Raw genomic sequence first — 19,102 nt, 5'->3', positions numbered from 1 at the left:
CCAGCAGGTCGAGGCTGCGGTAGCCCGGGAGCGGGCCACTGCACTCCAGTCTGGGCGACAGAGTGAGACTCCAACTCCAAAAAAAAAAAAAAGAAAAAGAAAAGAAATATCAGGAGATATTTTATGAAATCAAGTCCAATTTTTCTACTTTGTGATATTTAGCTCCTCGGAGGATTTTTCTTGGGGAGCATTCTTTTCCATCCTTTTTCCATATGGGCTCAGTTGGGGGCTCTACTCCCTGATCCTATGTGTAGAATCGCAGGTTCTCGAAGCTGGGAGGTCTCAGAGGCCTGCAGTTGGAATTATCTCTGGACAAGAGGAGCCCCGGGCCCCCCCAAAGGAGGATGACTTGACCAAGGTCACACGCATGGCACATTTAAGGCAGGCTGAGGCCAGAATGCAGGTCTCCTGATGCCTTCTATCCTTCTGGAAGTTTCTATTAGGTCCTATTTGAAGCCTGTGAAAAAAAGTTATTACATTATGACACATAAAAATATAGCAAGCATCAGTGAATTTACTTAAACACCAAAAATGTGGCTGGGTGTGGTGGCTCATACCTGTAATCACAGCACTTTTGAGAGGCCAAGAAAAGAGGATCACTTGAGATCCAGGAGTTCAAAGCCAGCCTGGGCAACAACAAGTGAGACTCCATCACTACAAACTAATGGAAAAATTAGTCAAACGTGGTGGGGTGTGCTTGTAGTCCCAACCACTCAGGAGAGGCTGAGGCAGGAGGATCACCTGAGTCCAGGAATTCAAGGCTGTTGTGAGCTATAATCAATCAGGCCACTGTACTCCAGCTTGGACAGTAGAGACCTTGCTGCTATGAACATCCTGGCCCATGATGCTGTAAAGAATTTCTCTAGAACAAAATTCTTTTTTTTCTTGAATCGGAGTCTCACTCTGTTGCCCAGGCTGGCATGTAGTAGCACGCTCATGGCCATCCCAGTGTTGACCACCTGGGATCCAGTGATCCTTCTGCCTCTGCCTTCCAAGTAGCTGAAACCACAGGTGTGCACTACCACATCTGGATAATTTTTTGTTAATTGTAGAGACAAGGTCTCGCCAAGTTCCCCGGGCTGGTCTCGAACTCACGGGCTCAGGCAATCCACTCGCCTTGTCCTCCCAAATTACTGAGATTACAGGCTGAGCCATCAAGCCTGACCTAGAACAAAGTTCTCAACCTTAGCTGTACATTAGAATACTCTGTTTTTTTGTTTTTGACTTTGGGGGTTTGTCTTTTTGGGGTTTTGTTTTGTTTTGACAGTGTCTCTGTCACCCAGCTGGCTAGAGAGCAGTGGTATGATCACAGCTCACTGCAGCTTTGAATTCCTGGGCTCAAGTGATCCTCCTGCCTCAGCCTCATGAGTATCTAGGACTATAGGTGTGCGCCACCACACCCAGTTAATTTTATTTTTATTATAGAGACGGGCTCTTGCTATGTTCCCAGGCTGGTCTTGAACTCCTGGCCTCAAGCAATTCACCTGTGTTGGCCTCCCAAAGTGTCGGGATTACAGGTCAGCCAATGCGTCTGGACTAGGGGCGGGGAGGTTTAAAAGTAATAATGCCTGAGCAGAAATTCTGTTTGAAATCCCTTGTGCCCAGGCTTCTGCACCTTCCAAAGCCCTCCAGGCAGCTGTGATGTGCAGCCAGGGCTGAGATCCATGCTGAGGAAGATGCTGTTCCAGGGTTTTGCAAATGCCTAGCTTGACGAGGGAATGCTAAATAAACTGTCTTCCAAAATCCTTGCAGTAATTCACCCTCCCCTTGATCCACATCCTTGCCAACACTTGTTTTATCAGAAGTCTGACATGTTACAAGTGGGAGAGGGTAGTTTCTTCACATTTCCCTGAGGCTGGGTGTTTCCAGCTCTAACACACATTGCAAAGTTGGCCTTGTCTTCCTGGGGATGAATCTCACGCACACACCACAACTCAAAGCTTAAAATATTGTAGCCATGGTAAAACTCTGCCTTTTGTTCTGAGAAAGTCAACCACCTCCTCACCCCCTTGTTCCACTAGTGACCATCCCCTCTCCTATGCCCAGGTCCTGTAGCGACTCTGTCTATAAAGACTGCTTTATGTGGTGATAAGGAAGGAAAGTCCCTTGCCACCCTGGCTGCCAGGCAATCACCATAACGTGAGGATTATAATCTACCACACTGCACTTAGAGCTTCACAGGACTTTTCCACGCATTATCTCATTTCATCCTTATGGCAAACCTTCAAGGGAGGGACCAGTGTCCCCATTTCACAGATAAAGAGATGAAGCTCTGAGAAGTGAGGAGATGTGTCCAGGGAAGCCAGCTAGTAAGTGCAAACCAGGACTGGAGCCCATCGTGGCTCTAGGAGAAGCCAAGGGGCACCCCAGCAGGAGTAGATAGATGCTGAGGCTCTTTGTGGAGGCCCTGCCATTGAAGGTGTCCAGGTCTGGCCAGCTGTTTTCTTGGGGCCTTGAATATAGGCACCAGACTGGGTCTCTTCGCCTTCAAGGACCCTTCTGACCTTCTAGGTCTTTGTTTTAAAACTCCTCCAAGTGACTGTTGATGGGTGACAGCAGGCTTTTCTCAGGAATGCCTCTTTCCTCAGGTGTTCTTCCGAGCGGGCATCCTGGCCAAGCTTGAGGACATGAGGGATGACCGTCTGGCCAAGATCATGACGATGCTGCAGTGTCGACTCCGGGGTTTCCTCATGAGGGTCGAGTTCAAGAAGATGCTGGAACGAAGGTAGCGTTCACAAACACTGACAGGAAGGGCCACTGAAGCCACACACACACTCAGTGGTCAGCTCCATCAGCCATGCCAGGTGGCGGGTGAGGGGTGACATCAGTGTCTTGGCCAGCCCCAACTGGGAACCTTGTTTGGGACCTGTATTCATCTCCTCAGGCTGCTGTGACTAAGTGCCACACGCCAGGGGGCTTAAAACAACAGGAACTTATTCTCTCACTGTTCTGGAGGCCATAGTCCATAGCCAGGTGGCTGGCAGGGCCATGGTCCCTTTGACGCCTCTAGGAAAGGGTCCTTTCTTGCTGTTCCAGTCCTGGTCCCCCTAGGTATTGCTTGGCCTTCATCACTCCGGTCTCTGCCTCCACCTCCATCTTCACGTGTTTTGCCTGTGTCTCTGTGTCTTCACGTCATCTTCCCACTTTTAACATGGACACCAGTCATTATAAATGGCCCACCTGACCAGGCATGGTATTTCATGCCTGTAATTCCAGCATGTTGGGGGGGGGGTCAAGATGAAAGGATCACTTGAGGCCAGGAGTTCAAGACCATTCTGGGCAAAAAAGCGAGAGCCTGTCTCTATAAAAATTTAAAAAATGTAGCTGGGTGAGTTGGCATGCACCCGTAGTCCTAGCTGCTCAGGAAGCTAAGGCAGGAAGATCACTTGAGCCCTGGGGAACCCAGTTTCATCAGATTCCATCTTGGCCCCTTGACTTTAACAAGCCCTGACCCCAGCCTGGATCTCACTTCCCTGGACTACCTGGGCAAGGTTGGGTCTTGAGAGTACCTTTGTGTCTGGGCAAAGTAAATCCACTGGCTTCTATTCCCTGCCCACTCCCTTCAGCAGGGTGGTCAGGTCTTGACGCCTTCATTTTTTTTTTTTTTTGAGTTGGAGTCTCACTCTGTCGCCCAGACTGGAGTGCAGTGGCAGGCTCCCGGCCACTGCAGCCTCTACCTGCTGGGGTCCAGCGATCATTCTGCCTCAGCCTTCCAAGTAGCTGGAACTACAGGCGCACGCTACCCTGCCTGGCTAATTTTTGACTTATTGTAGAGATGAGGTCTCGCCAAGTTGTCTTGAGCGGGTCTCGAACCCACGGGTTCAGGTAATCCACTCACGTTGGCCTCCCAAAGCGCTGGGATTACAGGCTGAGCCACCAAGCCCAGCCGAGGCCTTCATTTTAACCTATGCAATCCTGGGTTCTCTCTGCAGAATCGGCCTGAAGGTCATTCAGCGCAACGTGCGCAAGTTCCTGCAGCTGCGCTTCTGGGGCTGGTGGAAACTCTACAACAAGGTGAGTTTGGGAGGATGCAATTCAACTTCTAACAGGGGTCAACTAATACAAGTCCTTCTCTATACAGTTTCAAGTCCAAACCAGCGGAGGTGCCTGCTGCCTGTGGGCTGGTCGGAGGTGCTTCTCGGGGGTGGGAAACCCCAGGACAGTCTGAAACTGAGGGACCCTTGGAGACAAAGGAGTCTGGCCTCCTCCCAGATGGGGGCTAATTCCTCCCTGAGAAAAAGCATGTATGTCTTTCCACCTTCCATCTCATCTCTCAAAATAAAAATCCACTTAAGGTAGAGAGCTGTGCCACCCCCACCAAAGAAAAGTAGGCTTGGTTATGACCCCTTGACCCTGGGCAGGTAGGTGTTTTCAACTCCTTCAACGGGATCTTGGCCTCAGAGCTGGAGGGATCTCAAGAAATGATGAGGTCTGGTCTCTCATTTTCTCGTTCTTCCAAAACAGCAATGAGGACCGTGGGTCCATTTTGATGTCCACAAGCCATTCCACTACACGTGGGTCAAATCACTCCCCGGTTGGGGCCACCATTCAGAAAGAACATGCCCCTGGGCACCAGAGGAAGCAGGGCAGCTGTGTTCAGGAGACAGGAGGACAGTGTTTTTTGGGTGACCATGTGGGGAATGCAGACAGGCTGAGTCATCTCTGGTGGCCCTGAGGTCTCCACAGCTCACAAAGAAGCTTCTTTCCACTCCCCGGAGGAAACAACTCATTAACAATCCGTGCTGACCACAAATGGAAAGGGAGGGGCAGTAAATCCTGCATCCCCAAAGGTACCCACATGCAGGCCGGCCCCCTGGAGGGCCTGAAATGGGAGAGGAATCTAGCCGAGCATCCCTCAAAGCCCAGTCATCACTGGCACTGTCTGACTTCCCAATCTTCTTCCTGTGGCCTTCTTCCTTTAGTCAATTCACTGTTTTATCTTGAAATTTTTAGTTTAGGAGAAAACTTTGTACTCTTATCTACTTTGATCTCATCCTAAACTAATGCTACCTATAAAATTGTGAATTTGATATGGTCTTTTTCATTTTTTTAAATTACCCGTTATAGTAACTATGTGACAACGCAAATCAAAGGGTTTCTATGTAACGCTTGAATGGCCCTCTTGGAGTCCGATTATACTTGGGGAAAACCCAGACCGACATTCCTTCTGAGCAGGACACAGTGACAACAGATGTAAACCTCTCTGTTCTTTACTAATTAGATATGACAAAGCACGGTCCTGCTCTAACTAGTTTAAAAATTCTTTCCTCCTAGTGTTTTAACTGTACCGTAATCTTATTTAACAAAACCAGATAGGATGGGTCAGTGAAAAAACACACTTGTAGCAGGCTTCTGTGGAATAAAAAGCATTACACAGTTACAAGCTGTGGTGCTTCCTGTAACCTTTTCAGGTGAACTTTGCCACTGTAACATCCCAGATCCCAAACGCCAGGCTGGCAGTCAATGAGATGTATCTGTTATCTTCCAAGAGAGGCAATTCCTCCTCCCAAATCCATGCCCAGGGTGTTTGCCCTGCTAGGAAATGTATTCATTGACTCAGGTAATATTCCCAGAAGGCCTCTCCCGTTGGCTGTGCTCAGTGCTGGAGAAACCCAAAGCAGGCAGGAGAGATCTCTGACCGGCTTGCAGGCACAGGGCAGAGGAATACAGGTGATGGGACCTATGGACCCTGGCACGCCAATGTAGGGTGGGAAGTGCCAAGTGCATCGAGAGGTCCAGATAGATTCTATGGGTGCAGAACAGGAGTTACTGCTCTGGCTAAACAGCAAAGAAGGCCCAGCCTTACAGACATGGGGGCAAAGGGTACAGTCAGAGGCAGGAAGTATCAGCTGAGCCAGGATGGAAGGTGAGCAGAGGATACCTTGTGCAAGGTCTGTGAGGCCAAGGTGAGAGTGGGAAATTCATGTTGAGAGAAGATGAAAGAAGTGAAAGTGAGAGACACACAGAGAGAAAGAGAGAAAGAGAAAAAGAGGAAGTCAGATAGAGACAGACACACACACACACACACACACACACACACACACACACAGAAAATGAGAGAGACAGAGCTAGAAACAGAGAGAAAGATGGCCAGGCTCAGTGGCTCACACCTGTAATCCCAGCACTTAGGGAGGTGGAGGCAAGAGGATTGCCTGATCTTAGGGGTTCGAGGCCAGCCTGAGCAACATGGTGAGACCTCATCTCTACAATAAATAAAAAAAAAAAAATTAGCCAGGTATAGTGGCGCATGCCTGTGGTTGCAGCTACTTGGAAGGCTGAGGTGGTAGGATTGCCTGAGCCCAGCAGGTCGAGGCTGCAGTGACCATGACTGTGCCACTGCACCCCAGACTGGGTGAGACTCAGACTGGGTGAGACAGAGTGAGACTCTGACTCAAAGAGAAAGAAAGAAAAGAAACAGAGAGAAAGACAGAGAAGGCAACAGAGAGAGACAGACAGAGACGCAGCATGAGAGGGAGAAAGAGAGACAGAGACTGAGAGGAAGACAGAGAGACAGAAAGAGATAGAGGCAGAAACAGACACAGAGAGACAGAGACAGAGAGGGGGGTCAGACAGAAAGAAAAACAGGAGAGACAGACAGAAATAGAAATAGAGAGACATAGGCAGAGGGAGGGAGAAACCAGTCAGTAACAAAGAGAAGGGAACTCAAAGTCGTGTGTTTCGCCAGGGTTCCTGGAATATACACACGTGCAGAACGGACATAAGCACTAGGGCAGCTGGACGCTGGGGACACCTACTACATATCTCTCTGGATCAAAAAAAATCCTAAGAATTGGTCGTAACTGCAGATGGGCTTTCTCTGTGAGGCTGGGGAGGCTTCATGGCACCGCAGCCCCTGTGAAGGATGTCACCTGCAGGGCTGCAGCCAAGAGCTGCTTCCCACCACAGTGCTGCTGTGCCATAGTGTCTGTGATGGAGACCCCACGGCCCCACGCAGCCCCAGGCAAAGCCCACTCTCCTAACATGCTTTGATGTTGCTCATCACCCAGGTCAAGCCGCTCCTGAATGTAGCTCGGCAAGAGGAGGAGATGAAGGCCAAGGAGGAGGAGCTGAGGAGTGCCATGGCCAAGACCCAGGAGCTGATCAACAAGGTCAAGGAGCTGGAAGAGAAGACGGCCACACTCAGCCAGGAGAAGAACGACCTCACAATCCAGCTGCAGGCTGTATGTGGGGTCCCAGAGAAAAACGGGGGAAGGGCAGGGGGGCCCTTGGCAACTGCCCAGACTCCTAGGGATGCTTTGGTTAGACCCAGGGAGGGAGGAAGGAGGGACTCTTCAGAAAAGCTGTGTCCCTCCAGACCATGAGGACATTCCCCAGGCTTCTCACGTCCTTTTATTACAATGACACCCTTAACCCAACTGCCAAAAAGACTCCATCGAATTCCTATTCGCACACAGTAGCAGGCTGGGCACACAGCAGCGTGCCCTGCCTGTGAGGAACGTCCATGGATGGCAGCCATGCGATATGGTGGGCAGAGCGCCCACTGGAGTCAGAGATTGGCTCTGCCGTGTGACCTTAGCAGCTTCCCTCTCTGTGCCCCGCTTTCCCCGCCTTCCAGGGGAAGCACAGCAGAGAAGAATAAATGACATGCTTTCCGTAGTATGCCTGACCAAAGGTCCCACAGTGCACTCACTGGCGGGATCATTCTGGTTTATGAAGTTTCTCCTGCTCCTTCTCACAACCACCTGCCAGACCCTCTATCGTCACCGGTCACACAGAGTAGAATACTCAGTTTGGCAGGCACTTGGAGACTTGATCAAGATCCCAAGCCCATCGGTAGAAAACCCAGGGCTGGAAGGGGCCTGATTCCATCTTCAGCCCTCCCTCCTCTGCCACAGGAGTGTGTGTGTGTGGTGCTTGCGTTGTCCCCAGTGCTGCCTCCACAGTTGTTTCTCGGTGTCCTCTTGATGCTCCTGAGAAGTTGCTCAAGCTAGTGCCGATTTTATGTTTGTGGAGGCTGAGCGAGACCACAATGACAAAAGAATCTTCCGTTTATAGAAGCGCCTCCGCGTGTTCCATCCCTTTAGGCCTCACAATGGTGATTTCCCTCATTTTGCAGGCAGAGAATGGAATTTCAGGATAGTTATGCCATGTAACACCAAAAATCACACAGCTGGTGCAGGTCTTTTGACTGTGTGGCCAGAGTTGTTTGACCCCACTGGCCTCGTCTCGGAGGCCTCAGTGGACACCAAGTTGGTCACCCCCTCATCTGCCCCTTGAGTCCATGTGATTTTTCATGAGTTTCCATCTCCTTCTGAATTTCTGTCTCCTCACCTAGAAACTGTACCCCTACCTCATTTGCTTCACAGGGTTGTGGTGAGGAGGAGCCATGGATGGGAAATGGTTTGTTCACATGGCAGCACCAGAGCAATGCTGGGTGTGACGTGGGTGGGTATCCCAGTCTCCAGGACATATATGGAAGGGCAAGAAAACCCGGGGTCAGTGGATAAGATGGCAGAGCCTGACTACAGAGGCATCCTGCCTGGACATCCTCAACTTCTAGACCACCCTGGTGACAACTTAAGGTGCAGTCGATCACCTGGGTTGATGCAGATTTGGATGCTGCAGGTCTCGGACGGGGCCTGAGCTGTTGCTTCCAGGTGATGATGCTCATCCTGGAACACACTCCTAGACTTTACTTTGCCACACACATCACAACAGGAACTTGGAGCTAAGCCAGCTCCTTGTCCAACCTCCAGGACACATTTGTCCAGGGTCTATCAGCCCAAGACCTGTCCGCTGTCTTAGTGATGGTCTTTGGGTTCCTTGCAAATACCCAGACCCCGCCTTCTTCAACTGGGGGTCTTTCTTCCAACAGGAGCAAGAGAACCTGAGTGATGCAGAGGAGCGTCTGACCCAAATGATGAAGACCAAGATGGATCTGGAGAGCCAGATCTCGGACATGCGGGAGCGACTGGAAGAGGAGGAGGGCGTGGCATCCTCCCTGAGCGCGACCAAGCGCAAGCTGGAGGGGGAGCTGAGTGACCTGAAACGGGACCTGGAGGGCCTGGAAACGACGCTGGCCAAGACAGAGAAGGAGAAGCAGGTGAGGAGCCGCCTGGGCCCCGCTACACTGCTCTCAGGCCTGAGCATCCAGTTCGCTCACCTGCAGGGGCCACGCTCAGTGCCCTGGCCACTAGCCACATGGGGCTATTGTAACTTCAATTAACTCAATGCAGCCTAATATGCAGTCCCTCAGTCGCACTAGCCATATCTCGAGTACTCAATGACCGCATGTGTTAAGTGCTACTGCACTGGATGGCACAGGTGGAGAATGTGCCCATCTCTGCAGAAAGTTCTGTGGGCTGAGCAGCTGACTGAGAGCTGTTCTTATCATGGTAAAGGCGTTAACTTCAGCTGTTGGATTTCTGGCCAAACAAGCAGTTGCTGCTCCTCCTAGCAGCTCCCTGGGGGAGTCCAGGCTCCTAAAGCCGTCTGCTAGCCCTTAGCCCCAAGGTCCATTCCCTGCCGTCACAGGTGGGGATTACCTGCAGAGTGGGTGGGAGGACTCTGCCTTACCTGTGCTCCTCCAGCTGTGATGTGCATACAAACCACCGATAAGGGGCAGACTCTGGCTGGGTAGGTCTGGCAGGAACCTGACTCGCCCACCCAACCTGCCCACCCAGAGTCTGACCAGCCACTGGTGCTGACTCCTGCATGACTGGGGTGCATGCATTTTCCCTGCAAGGCATGCCACAGCCTGACCTGGTGGTTCTTGCTGCTCTGCTCCACCCCTAGGATACTGACATGGTTGGTCTGGGACGTGCCCTGGGCCTGGGCATTTCTCAAGCTCCCAGGAGACTCTAGGGTGCACTCAAGCTGGGGACCTCCCCCTCTCCTCATGAAGGCTGTTTTCAAGTTTAAGGACCCATCTCTCTCCCTGTCCCGGTTTCCAGGCTCTGGATCACAAGGTCCGCACCCTGACCGGGGACCTCTCGCTCCGGGAGGATTCCATTGCCAAGCTCCAGAAGGAGAAGAGAGCCCTGGAGGAGCTACACCAGGTGGGTTTCCCTGCATCCCCCCCAGCAGAGTGGGTGGAGCCTGGTACAAAGTGCTTTGTGTGTGGAGCCTGGAGCCCCGCGTTCAAATCCTGGCTTTGTGGCTCCTCAGTTGGGGGCCTTGGAGAAGTCAAGGAACCTCCCTAAATCACAATCTCCTCAACAGTGAGGTAGATGTGGTCACATCTTGCTGCCTTCCTTCCAGGTTTATTATAAGCGGGTGACCATATAATTTATCATTTAAATGAGGACAGTTTTAAGAGTGAAAGAGGGAGCTATTAATAATTATGAGTCAGGGCTGGGTGCAGTGGCTCATGCCTGTAATCCCAGCACTTTGGGAAGACTGCTTGAGCCCAGGAGTTCAAGACCAACCTGGGCATCATAGCAAGACCTCGTCTCTACAGAAAAACTAAAAAATAAGAAGATAATTATGAGTCATATTGGGCCCAGGCACACTGGAAGGTGTGGTCATTGGAGTGGTAAGGATGGAGTGGGGTGTATGAAAGTGCCCTGTGAGCTCTAAAGACTCAGTGAACCTAGTTCATCTATACCATGGTAACAACGCACCATGAGCTCTTGAGGTCATGGGGAGAGCACACTACTTTCCCAGGGCTGCTGTTACCAGCTCAGGCTCCTGAATGCAGAGCCAGCTCTGACTGACCGGCACTGACCTCCAGAGACACTGGCACAAAGAGCAAGTCAAAATCAAAAGCTGGACAGTAGACTCTGTGTTTGTTGACACCATGAATCCACAGCATGTCCCCCAAGTCCTTTTTTCTGCTGTCTCTGGATCTACCTCCCTTAAACACTAATTCTCAGTTATATCGGCCCAAGGCCCCCTTTTATAACAAATACAGTTGATTCTTGTATTCATAGTATTTATGTTCTAAAAAGTTGCCACAAACATTGAATTAGCAAATATGAACCACTGCTCCTAGGGGAAATATAGGGCTAGGTTTCTGCAAGCCTCTGGTCATAACTTTTGCATCAAACTACACACAATACATACAACTATGGTCAATATATTATTATTATTATTAGAGTTGGAGTCTCACTCTGTCACCAGGCTCACAGCCACCGCAGCCTCGACCTGCTGGGCTCAGGTGATCTTTCTGCCTTACCCTACCAAGTAGCTGGAACCATAAGCATGTGCCACCACACCTGGCTGATTTTTTTTTTAATTGACTGTAGAGACGAGGTCTCACCATGTTGCTCAGGCTGGTCTCAAATCCCTGAGCTCAGGCAATCCTCTCACCTCTGTCTCCCAAAGTGCTGGGATTACAGGCATGAGCCACCACACTTGGCCATTATTTTGTTTTATGTGTCAGTTTAAAGACATCTTATTTTATACATAGCGTTGATTCATTAACATTGACCTCACAGCCAACAGCACTATCACTGATGCCTGAACAACATTTATCTAACACATGTATTTTCTCCCTAAGGCACACCACAGCCTTCCTATGCTTAGAAACTCCGAACAGACTTCAACATTGCTTGGGGGCCATATTAAACAGTGAAATGACGGACAAAAAGAAAAAAATGTAAAACAAGTGACACTAAGTAGAGCATTAACAGGACACTTGTTTACAGTATAAGAGCTGAAACAAGAAGACAGAATGTCACCTTGTTCAGCTGGCAAGGCATGCATGGAGCAACTTAAAGTTTATCCCACCATGCACACATTTGCAAATGACCATGAAAGTGCTGTGAGTGTTGATTTGAAATTAAAGTACATTTCAGTGAGTAGGTGAGTGGGCAAATAGAGAATTCATAAATAATGAAGATCGACTGTATTTTGGAATGTGCTCTTTGTAACTTAAAGTAAAAATTATAAATAATACATAACTTCAAAAAATCTATAGCCTGTTCTTCGATAAAAAGCAGAAATGAATGAAAAGTAATTTATACTAAATAATACAGTTATCAACGTGTAAAAGCTCAGGCAGATTACCTAGGAGATGAGCATAGGAGGATGTGTGACTCAGATAGCAAGGTGTGGCTGACATCAGGGAGGTGGTTTACAGAATGATTAACTCTTGGGGAAATTTTGAACAACAATAACAGATAAGTCTTCTTTCAGTTTTCATGGTAGATGACTCTTTAAAAATATAGTGTAGCTATGTGCAGTGGCTCACACCTGTAATCCCAGCACTTTGGAAAGCCAAGGTGGGAGGATTGCTTGAGACCAGGAATTTGAGATTAGCTTGGGCAATACAGCAAGACCTCATCTCTACCAAAAAAAAAAAAAAAAAAAAGCTGGGCATGGTGATGTGCACCTGTAGTTTCAGCTACTCGGAAGGCTGAGGCTGGAGGATCACTTGAGCCCAGGAGGTCAAAGCTGCAGTGAGCCATGATCACACCACTGTACTCCAGCCTGGATAACAGAGCAAGACCCCATTTTTAAAAAAAATTTTGTTTGATGTTTTTAATGTAGTGCATACTAAATGAAAAAGAATGCTGAGTTACACATAAAGGGGTGCTGGGGTCTAGATTCAGAAGACTATTAAGTGGTTTTATTACACAAACGCCTGGGTGTGACGTCAGGCATGGGGTCTGCAGAGTTATTCTTCATGGTGCCGGATTATCCAAAGCAAGGTGGAACCTCCAGCATTCCTAGAGTCACGAATCACAGCATCCCTAAATGTCAGTGGGGCCTCCAACCATTGTGACAACCAAAAACACCCCACAGATTTCCGAAATGTCCCCTGGAGTACCAGAGCCTCTGAATTTCCCCCTGATGGGTACTCAGGTGTGTCTGCAGGTGCACTCAGCAACTACTTACCAAAGTCAACTTGACTCCCTTAAGTCTGGGGGCCACATAGCTCAGAAGTGACGACTGAGAACCGGACTTATTCCGCCACTCCTGCTATGCCTCGCGGGACACACGTGTGTATCCTTTCTTCCAGAAAACCCTGGATGACCTGCAAGCTGAGGAGGACAAGGTGAACCACCTGACCAAGAACAACAGCAAGCTGAACACCCAGATCCATGAGGTACCCTGCTGCCGGGGCTGTTTCTATGACACAGGGACCAGGCCCAACCCAGGACACAGGAACCTCAGAATGACACAGCCCCACAGGCATGAGGGCCTTTCTGATGCCACAGCCAAGGGCCAGGCCCGGTCTGGCTCCTTCTTGCCTTCTGGCCTCAGACTCCCCTCCTTCTCTTGCTTTTCTTGTCACTATAGCTGGAGGATAACTGGGAACAGGAGAAGAAAATCCGGGCGGAGGTAGAAAAGGCCCGTCGGAAAGCAGAGAGTGACCTGAAGATGACCATTGATAACCTCAATGAGATGGAGCGTTCCAAGCTGGATCTCGAGGAGGTGGTGAAAAAGTATGTCTGTGTCATCATTCATTTTTTTCCGTCATGATGTTAGCAATGGCCGAAGCTGCCTAGACGGTGCTAGGAGCCAGGCACTGGGCTGAGGGCATCACATTCATGAATGCGTGTCCCAAGCACCTGCTATGTGCCAGGCACGGGGAAAGACACTTGTGGGAAGGACATGAGTACCACCGCCCTGGAACTCTGAGGACTCAGCTGGGCAGGGAGACTTCATAAAAACTGTGAACTGAGCCCTTAAGGGCAGGGGAGGGTGCAGCTATATCCGTATCTTGACACATTTCTTCTATGGCCTACCAGACAGTGAGTTTGTCAATATCATTCCATTAATAACCTGGAAGGAAGGTGGGATGGAGAAACACTGGAAGCAGGAAGACAGTCATGAGGCTACTGCAACAGTCCAGGCAAGAAGCTGAACTGAGCAAGTGGCTGAGGGGATGGAGATAAAGAGAAGTGAGATCATGAACGCTCTTAGAGAGTAGGATTTGGATGATGCATCTTGGATGTATATCTGACCAACACAGTTTGAAAGCTCCACAGACCCTCCCCAAATCATTTTACAAAGCTCACATCACACTGATACCCAAACAGGGTAAAGATTCAACAAAGAAAGAGAACTACAGGCCAATATCCCTGATGAACATAGATGCAAAAATCCTCAACAAGATTCTAGCAAATCAGATCCAAAAACACATCTCAAAAATCATCCACCATGACCAAGTAGGCTTCATTCCCCAGGATGCAGGGTTGGTTCAACATTCGAAAGCACCACAGACCACTTTGACGGACGGGTGCAGCTGTATCCGTATCTTGACACATTTCTTCCATGGCCTACCAGACAGTGAGTGTGACCTGCCCATCCTCCTCATCCCCCTTGATCTCTGGCATCTTAGTTCACATGTGTGGCTTCTTGAATATGGAATTCCAAAGGAAGCAGGGCCTCCTTCCGGAAGGATTTTGGAGGAGAAGTGCTTCCTAAAAAGGCAAAGAATCAATGTGATTCTGGAGCTTCTAGAATGCAAGCTGCACCAGAGCACTGATTTGCTCCTTTTGCTCACTGATGTGTCCACAGAGCCCAGAACAATGTGTGCGATACAGTAGGTGCTCAGTAAACATGTACCACATTATTTAAAGTGTAAAAGAATGAATGAGCGAGTGATGAAAAGCCCATGGAGCAGATTCTGCGTCTGACTGCTCTATAAACCACCAAAAACTTCTGGGCTGTCACCTTGGAAAGCCAGAGGTTGGAGGTGAGTGGGTTTCAGCAGGTTCAAGGCCTCCTCAAGCAGCCCAGGTTCCATGCCCTCCCCAGTTCGCTGGTCTACCTTCAGAACCTTTCCTCAGGAGACAAACCTTCCCTTGCAGGAGGGACTTGGAAATAAATTCCGTCAACTCGAAATATGAGGATGAGCAATCTCTGAATTCTACACTGCAGCGGAAACTGAAGGAACACCAGGTATGTCCAGGACCACAAATCCCAAACTCTCCTTTTCAAATGCACTTTCCTATACCCTTTGTTCACATCAGCTACTTAGCTGTTAAGACTGCCTTGGAGTCCTTGGGGATTGATCCATGTTCACCTCACTCAGGGTTAAATCCAAAGTCCTTACAATAGCACTCCAACCTCTGACCTCTGCTCTCTCTCTGACCTCTTCCTTTAGTGACCCCCAGCACTCTGTCCAGCCATATGGGCGCCTGGCTATGTCTTACACATGACAGACCCCCTCCTGCCTCAGAGCCTTTGCATGTGCTCTCTGGAACCTGTTTCTCTCTGTTTTTGACAATGGCCATCCCTACTTTCCATCCTAAAAGGCCAAGTGGGTAACTCTAACTTTTCACAGGAGAGATGAACTCCCCCTTGTCTGTCTCCTTCTGTGTCTTCTAGGCTCGAATTGAAGAGCTAGAGGAAGAACTGGAAGCTGAGAGAGCAATGAGAGCCAAGGTAAATGAAACACTTTCACCCCTTCTGGAGTCAGAGGGCCTCACAGCAGCCACACAACCCACCATGAGTAGAAACTCCCACTCAGGAAACCAATTGTGGGGACAGGTGTCCAGCCAAAAAGTCTAGTTGTTTCTTGAACACCTCCTGTGCACCGGGAACTGTGCTACCCATCCACAGTAATTATTCGGTAAAAGGCAGAGATGCTATATGTGGCATGAGTTCAGAAGAGAAGAGGCTAGTACCGCAAAGATCAAATTCAACAGGCCAACAGAGAGGACTCTTTAGGCAAAGGGAATAAAATAGCACCTACCTTCACAGGTACAAAGGTATGAAAGGAGCATGTGTCAGGAAGAGCAAAAAGTGAAGACAGGCTTGAGGGTGGGGATTCTACAGGGCGATGAAACCAGAAAGCTGGTGGGAGACGAATCAGTGTGCTCAGCCCCAAAGTCAGCCAAATCGGATGGGGGTGGGGATGAGATGGGCATTAATGACCACCCAGCATGGGGAGGACAGACAGTGTCTTTCACTGAGCCTGTGGGATGGCCGGCAGGGTGCAGGGTTCCCCAAGCTCAGGCCCTGGCTTCTCAGACAAGATGCAGTCATTGTGCTCTTTATTAGAGAAAAAGGAGCTCTGGGTGGCCTCCATCAGTATTAAATCTCTCCCCGGCCGAGTGTGGGGGTTCACGCCTGTAATCCCAGTACCTTGGGAAGTTGAGATGGGAGGATTGCTTGTGCCCAGGAATTCAAGACCAGCCTGGACAACATAGCAAGACCAAAAACAAAACAAAAAACTCTCCTCAGGTGGAAAAACAACGCAGCGACCTGTCTCGGGACCTCGAAGACCTCAGCGACAGGCTGGAGGAAGCTGGTGGTGCCACATCTGCTCAGGTATCCCATCCTATAGGGCCCGGAAACCCCCAGCCCTGCCTGCCTGCAGGGAGAAAAAAATGTTGGACTGTCACCAGTTAGTATTTGCTGAGTTCCTGCAATGAGCTTGAGGAGGAACCAATGAATAGTAAAGAACAGGCTCAGAGGCTAGGCATAGTGGCTGAAGGCTATAATCCCAGCACTCTGGGAGGCCTAGTTGAGAGGACTGCCTGAGCCCAGGGGTTCCAGACCAGCCTGGGCAACTTGGTAAGACCTTGTCTCTGCAATAAAAAAAGAAAGAAAGAGCCGGGTTCGGTGGCTCAGCCTGTAATCCCAGCACTTTGGGAGGCTGAGGTGAGTGGATTGCCTGAGCCCGCGGTTTTGAGACCTGCCTGGGCAACCTGGCGAGACCTCATCTCTACAATAAATCAAAAAAAAAAAAATTAGCCGGCCGTGGTAGTGCGCGCCTGTAGTTCCAGCTACTTGGAAGGCTGAGGCGGAAGGATCGCCAGAGCCCAGCAGGTCGAGGCTGCGGTGGCTGGGAGCGGCCACTGCACTCCAGTCTGGGTGACAGAGTGAGACTCCAACTCAAAAAAAAAAAAAAGAAAGAAAGAAAGAAATAGTCAGACATGGTAGCGCATGCCTGTAGTTCCAGCTACTTGGAAACCTGAGGTGGAAGGATCACCTGAGTCCAGCAGGTCGAAGATGCTGTGAGCATGCCACTGCACTCCAGCCTGGGCAATAGAGTGAGGCTTCAACTTAAAAAAAAAAAAGGTCTGGGCTTGGTGGCTCAGCCTGTAACTGCAACACTTTGGAAGACCAAGGTGAGTGATTTGATTTATTGCAGGCGGGTTCGCGACCAGCCTGCAATAAATCAAAAATTAGCCAGGCGTGGTAGTGTGCACTTGTAGTTCTGGCTACTTGGAAGGCTGAGGCAGAAGAACTGCCGGAGCCCAGCAGGTTGACGCTGGGGTGGCCATGAGCATCTGACCCAAAAGAGAAAAAAAAAAGACTCAGGAGAGGCTGGTTCTGTTCACTTTCTGCTCAGCTCCTTCATGGGAGCAGGATACGGACTGGTTGTGAGGGCAGGTGATTTAAATATGGTGGATTCACAGAAAAATGGGAGGTAGGTAAGGCCAACAAACCAGGAGATGACTGCCTTTGAAAAGAGAGCTTGTGCCGGACTCGGTGGCTTAACCTGTAATCCCGAGCCTTTGGGAGGCTGAGGTGAGTGGATTGCCTGAGCCCCCGGGTTCGCGACCCGCCTGGGCAACTTGGCGAGACCTCATCTCTACAATAAATAAAAAAATCAGCCGGGTGTGGTAGCGCGCGCCTGTAGTTCCAGCTACTCGGGAGGCTAAGGCGGAAGGATCGCCAGAGCCCAGCAGGCGAGGCTGCGGTGGCCGGGAGCGGCCACTGCACTCCAACCTGGGCGACAGAGTGAGACTCCCACTCAACAACAACAAAAAAATAGATTGTTACTCACAGTTCCCAAGAGGGGGAGACACGGCACGCCACACAGGGCGCACCAGGACACACTGGGATCAGCTAGGAGGCAGGGAGTTGGGGGGAATGCAGACAAGGATCTCTATTGCGGTTTCCATGGGAAGGAACAGCAAGGCAGAGTAAACAGGCCGAGGACTGGCCAGTTTGGACGATCTCAGTGGACTCTGGGGTACAGGGGCAACCCCAAGCTGTCTGGTACTTGGCCAAGGGTGATTAGGGCAGATGAGATGTGAGAATTCAGTAACCCAGAAGGTGAGAGCCCCGGAGAGGAGATGGTTGGGGCTGCAGGCTCTGGATTGGTTGGTTTGCATTTGAATAGCGCACTCAAGGATAAGTTGTTTGCTATCTCTAGGAATTGGCTATCCCTGGGGTGGGGGCGGAGGGGGCATCCCTCCAGGGCCAGCAAGGACCCAGATGTCAAAGCCTCTGAATACAGGAGATACAAGACACGGCAAATACAGGGGGGTGACCCCACACTCCGAACACTCCAAGCGCTCCCCACTGAGAGGCAAGTGGAGGCTAGAATCTGAACCTCACCTCCTAGTGCAGGGCTGTGTCTTTTTCCAAGTCATATGAAGATATCATGGGGACCAGTAGAAGCCACACGACCCACTTCCCCTAGTTCGTGTAGTCAGCTCTCCTACAAATGTTCCATCACAGCAGAAAGCAGGACGGGTGCCCCCATTACTGGAAAGGTGGGCCCCCTCTCTCTGGTACTCTCTGGACTTCACATCCACTTCCTTGCCATCCTGGCCTCCCATTGGGTAGTGAGTGCCTAGAACGGAAGCCTGTGCCTAGCTGTGGTCAGGGTCCTGGCAGGAAACAAAATCATTCTAGATGGTTTGAATGATGAAGCATTAATGAAGAGACTACTTGTAGCAGTGAAGAGTGGGTTAAGAAAAAAATAGCTCCATGAGAGCTGGAGCCAGGAGGGGCTACCTGGTGGACACTGGAGTTGTAGAGGGACCCGAGTGGAAACAGAGGGGAGGCAAGTGGGAATGAGCAGAGTCCGGGAGAGGCTGGGACACTGGTTGAGATCAGAGATTCTCAAACACTGGGGTACGTTTTAATGAGATCGTGGCGATTTCATTAAAATGCAAATTCTACAAATCCTAAGACATCATGCATTGCAAACATTATGCCAAAAAAAAAAAAAAAAAAAAAGCAGATTCTAGTTCAGTGTTTCCTTTTCTTTTCCTTTTTTTTTTTTTTTTGAGTTGGAGTTTCACTCGGTCGCCCAGACTGGAGTGCAGTGGCCGCTTCCGGCCACCGCAACCTCAACCTGCTGGGCTCCGGCGATCCTTCCGCCTCAGCTTTCCAAGTAGCCGGAATTACAGGCATACCCTACCATGCCCAGCTGATTTTTTGATTTATTGTAAAAATAAGGTCTCGCTGCCCAAGCGGGTCTCGAACCCACGGGCTCAGGCAA

The 19,102-nt window shown here is 50.0% G+C and overlaps 1 protein-coding gene across 1 annotated transcript in view; it reads left to right on the top strand.

The window, feature by feature from the left end:
* LOC103259476 (myosin-16-like) overlaps positions 1-19,102 on the top strand; it is a 65,125-nt gene that overhangs the window by 24,616 nt on the left and 21,407 nt on the right. Inside the window, 10 exon segments of the mRNA XM_008057142.1 lie at positions 2,589-2,725; positions 3,933-4,014; positions 7,008-7,181; positions 8,837-9,064; positions 9,915-10,019; positions 12,926-13,012; positions 13,207-13,352; positions 14,724-14,814; positions 15,244-15,300; positions 16,102-16,188. Of these exon segments, the coding sequence (XP_008055333.1) occupies positions 2,589-2,725; positions 3,933-4,014; positions 7,008-7,181; positions 8,837-9,064; positions 9,915-10,019; positions 12,926-13,012; positions 13,207-13,352; positions 14,724-14,814; positions 15,244-15,300; positions 16,102-16,188 (1,194 nt within the window).

The sequence above is a fragment of the Carlito syrichta genome, unplaced genomic scaffold, assembly GCF_000164805.1.
Source record: "Carlito syrichta isolate Samal-C Ts95f unplaced genomic scaffold, Tarsius_syrichta-2.0.1 Scaffold302779, whole genome shotgun sequence".
In the NCBI taxonomy this organism is placed as follows: domain Eukaryota; kingdom Metazoa; phylum Chordata; class Mammalia; order Primates; family Tarsiidae; genus Carlito; species Carlito syrichta.
This window is presented reverse-complemented; position numbering and strand designations above follow the sequence as displayed.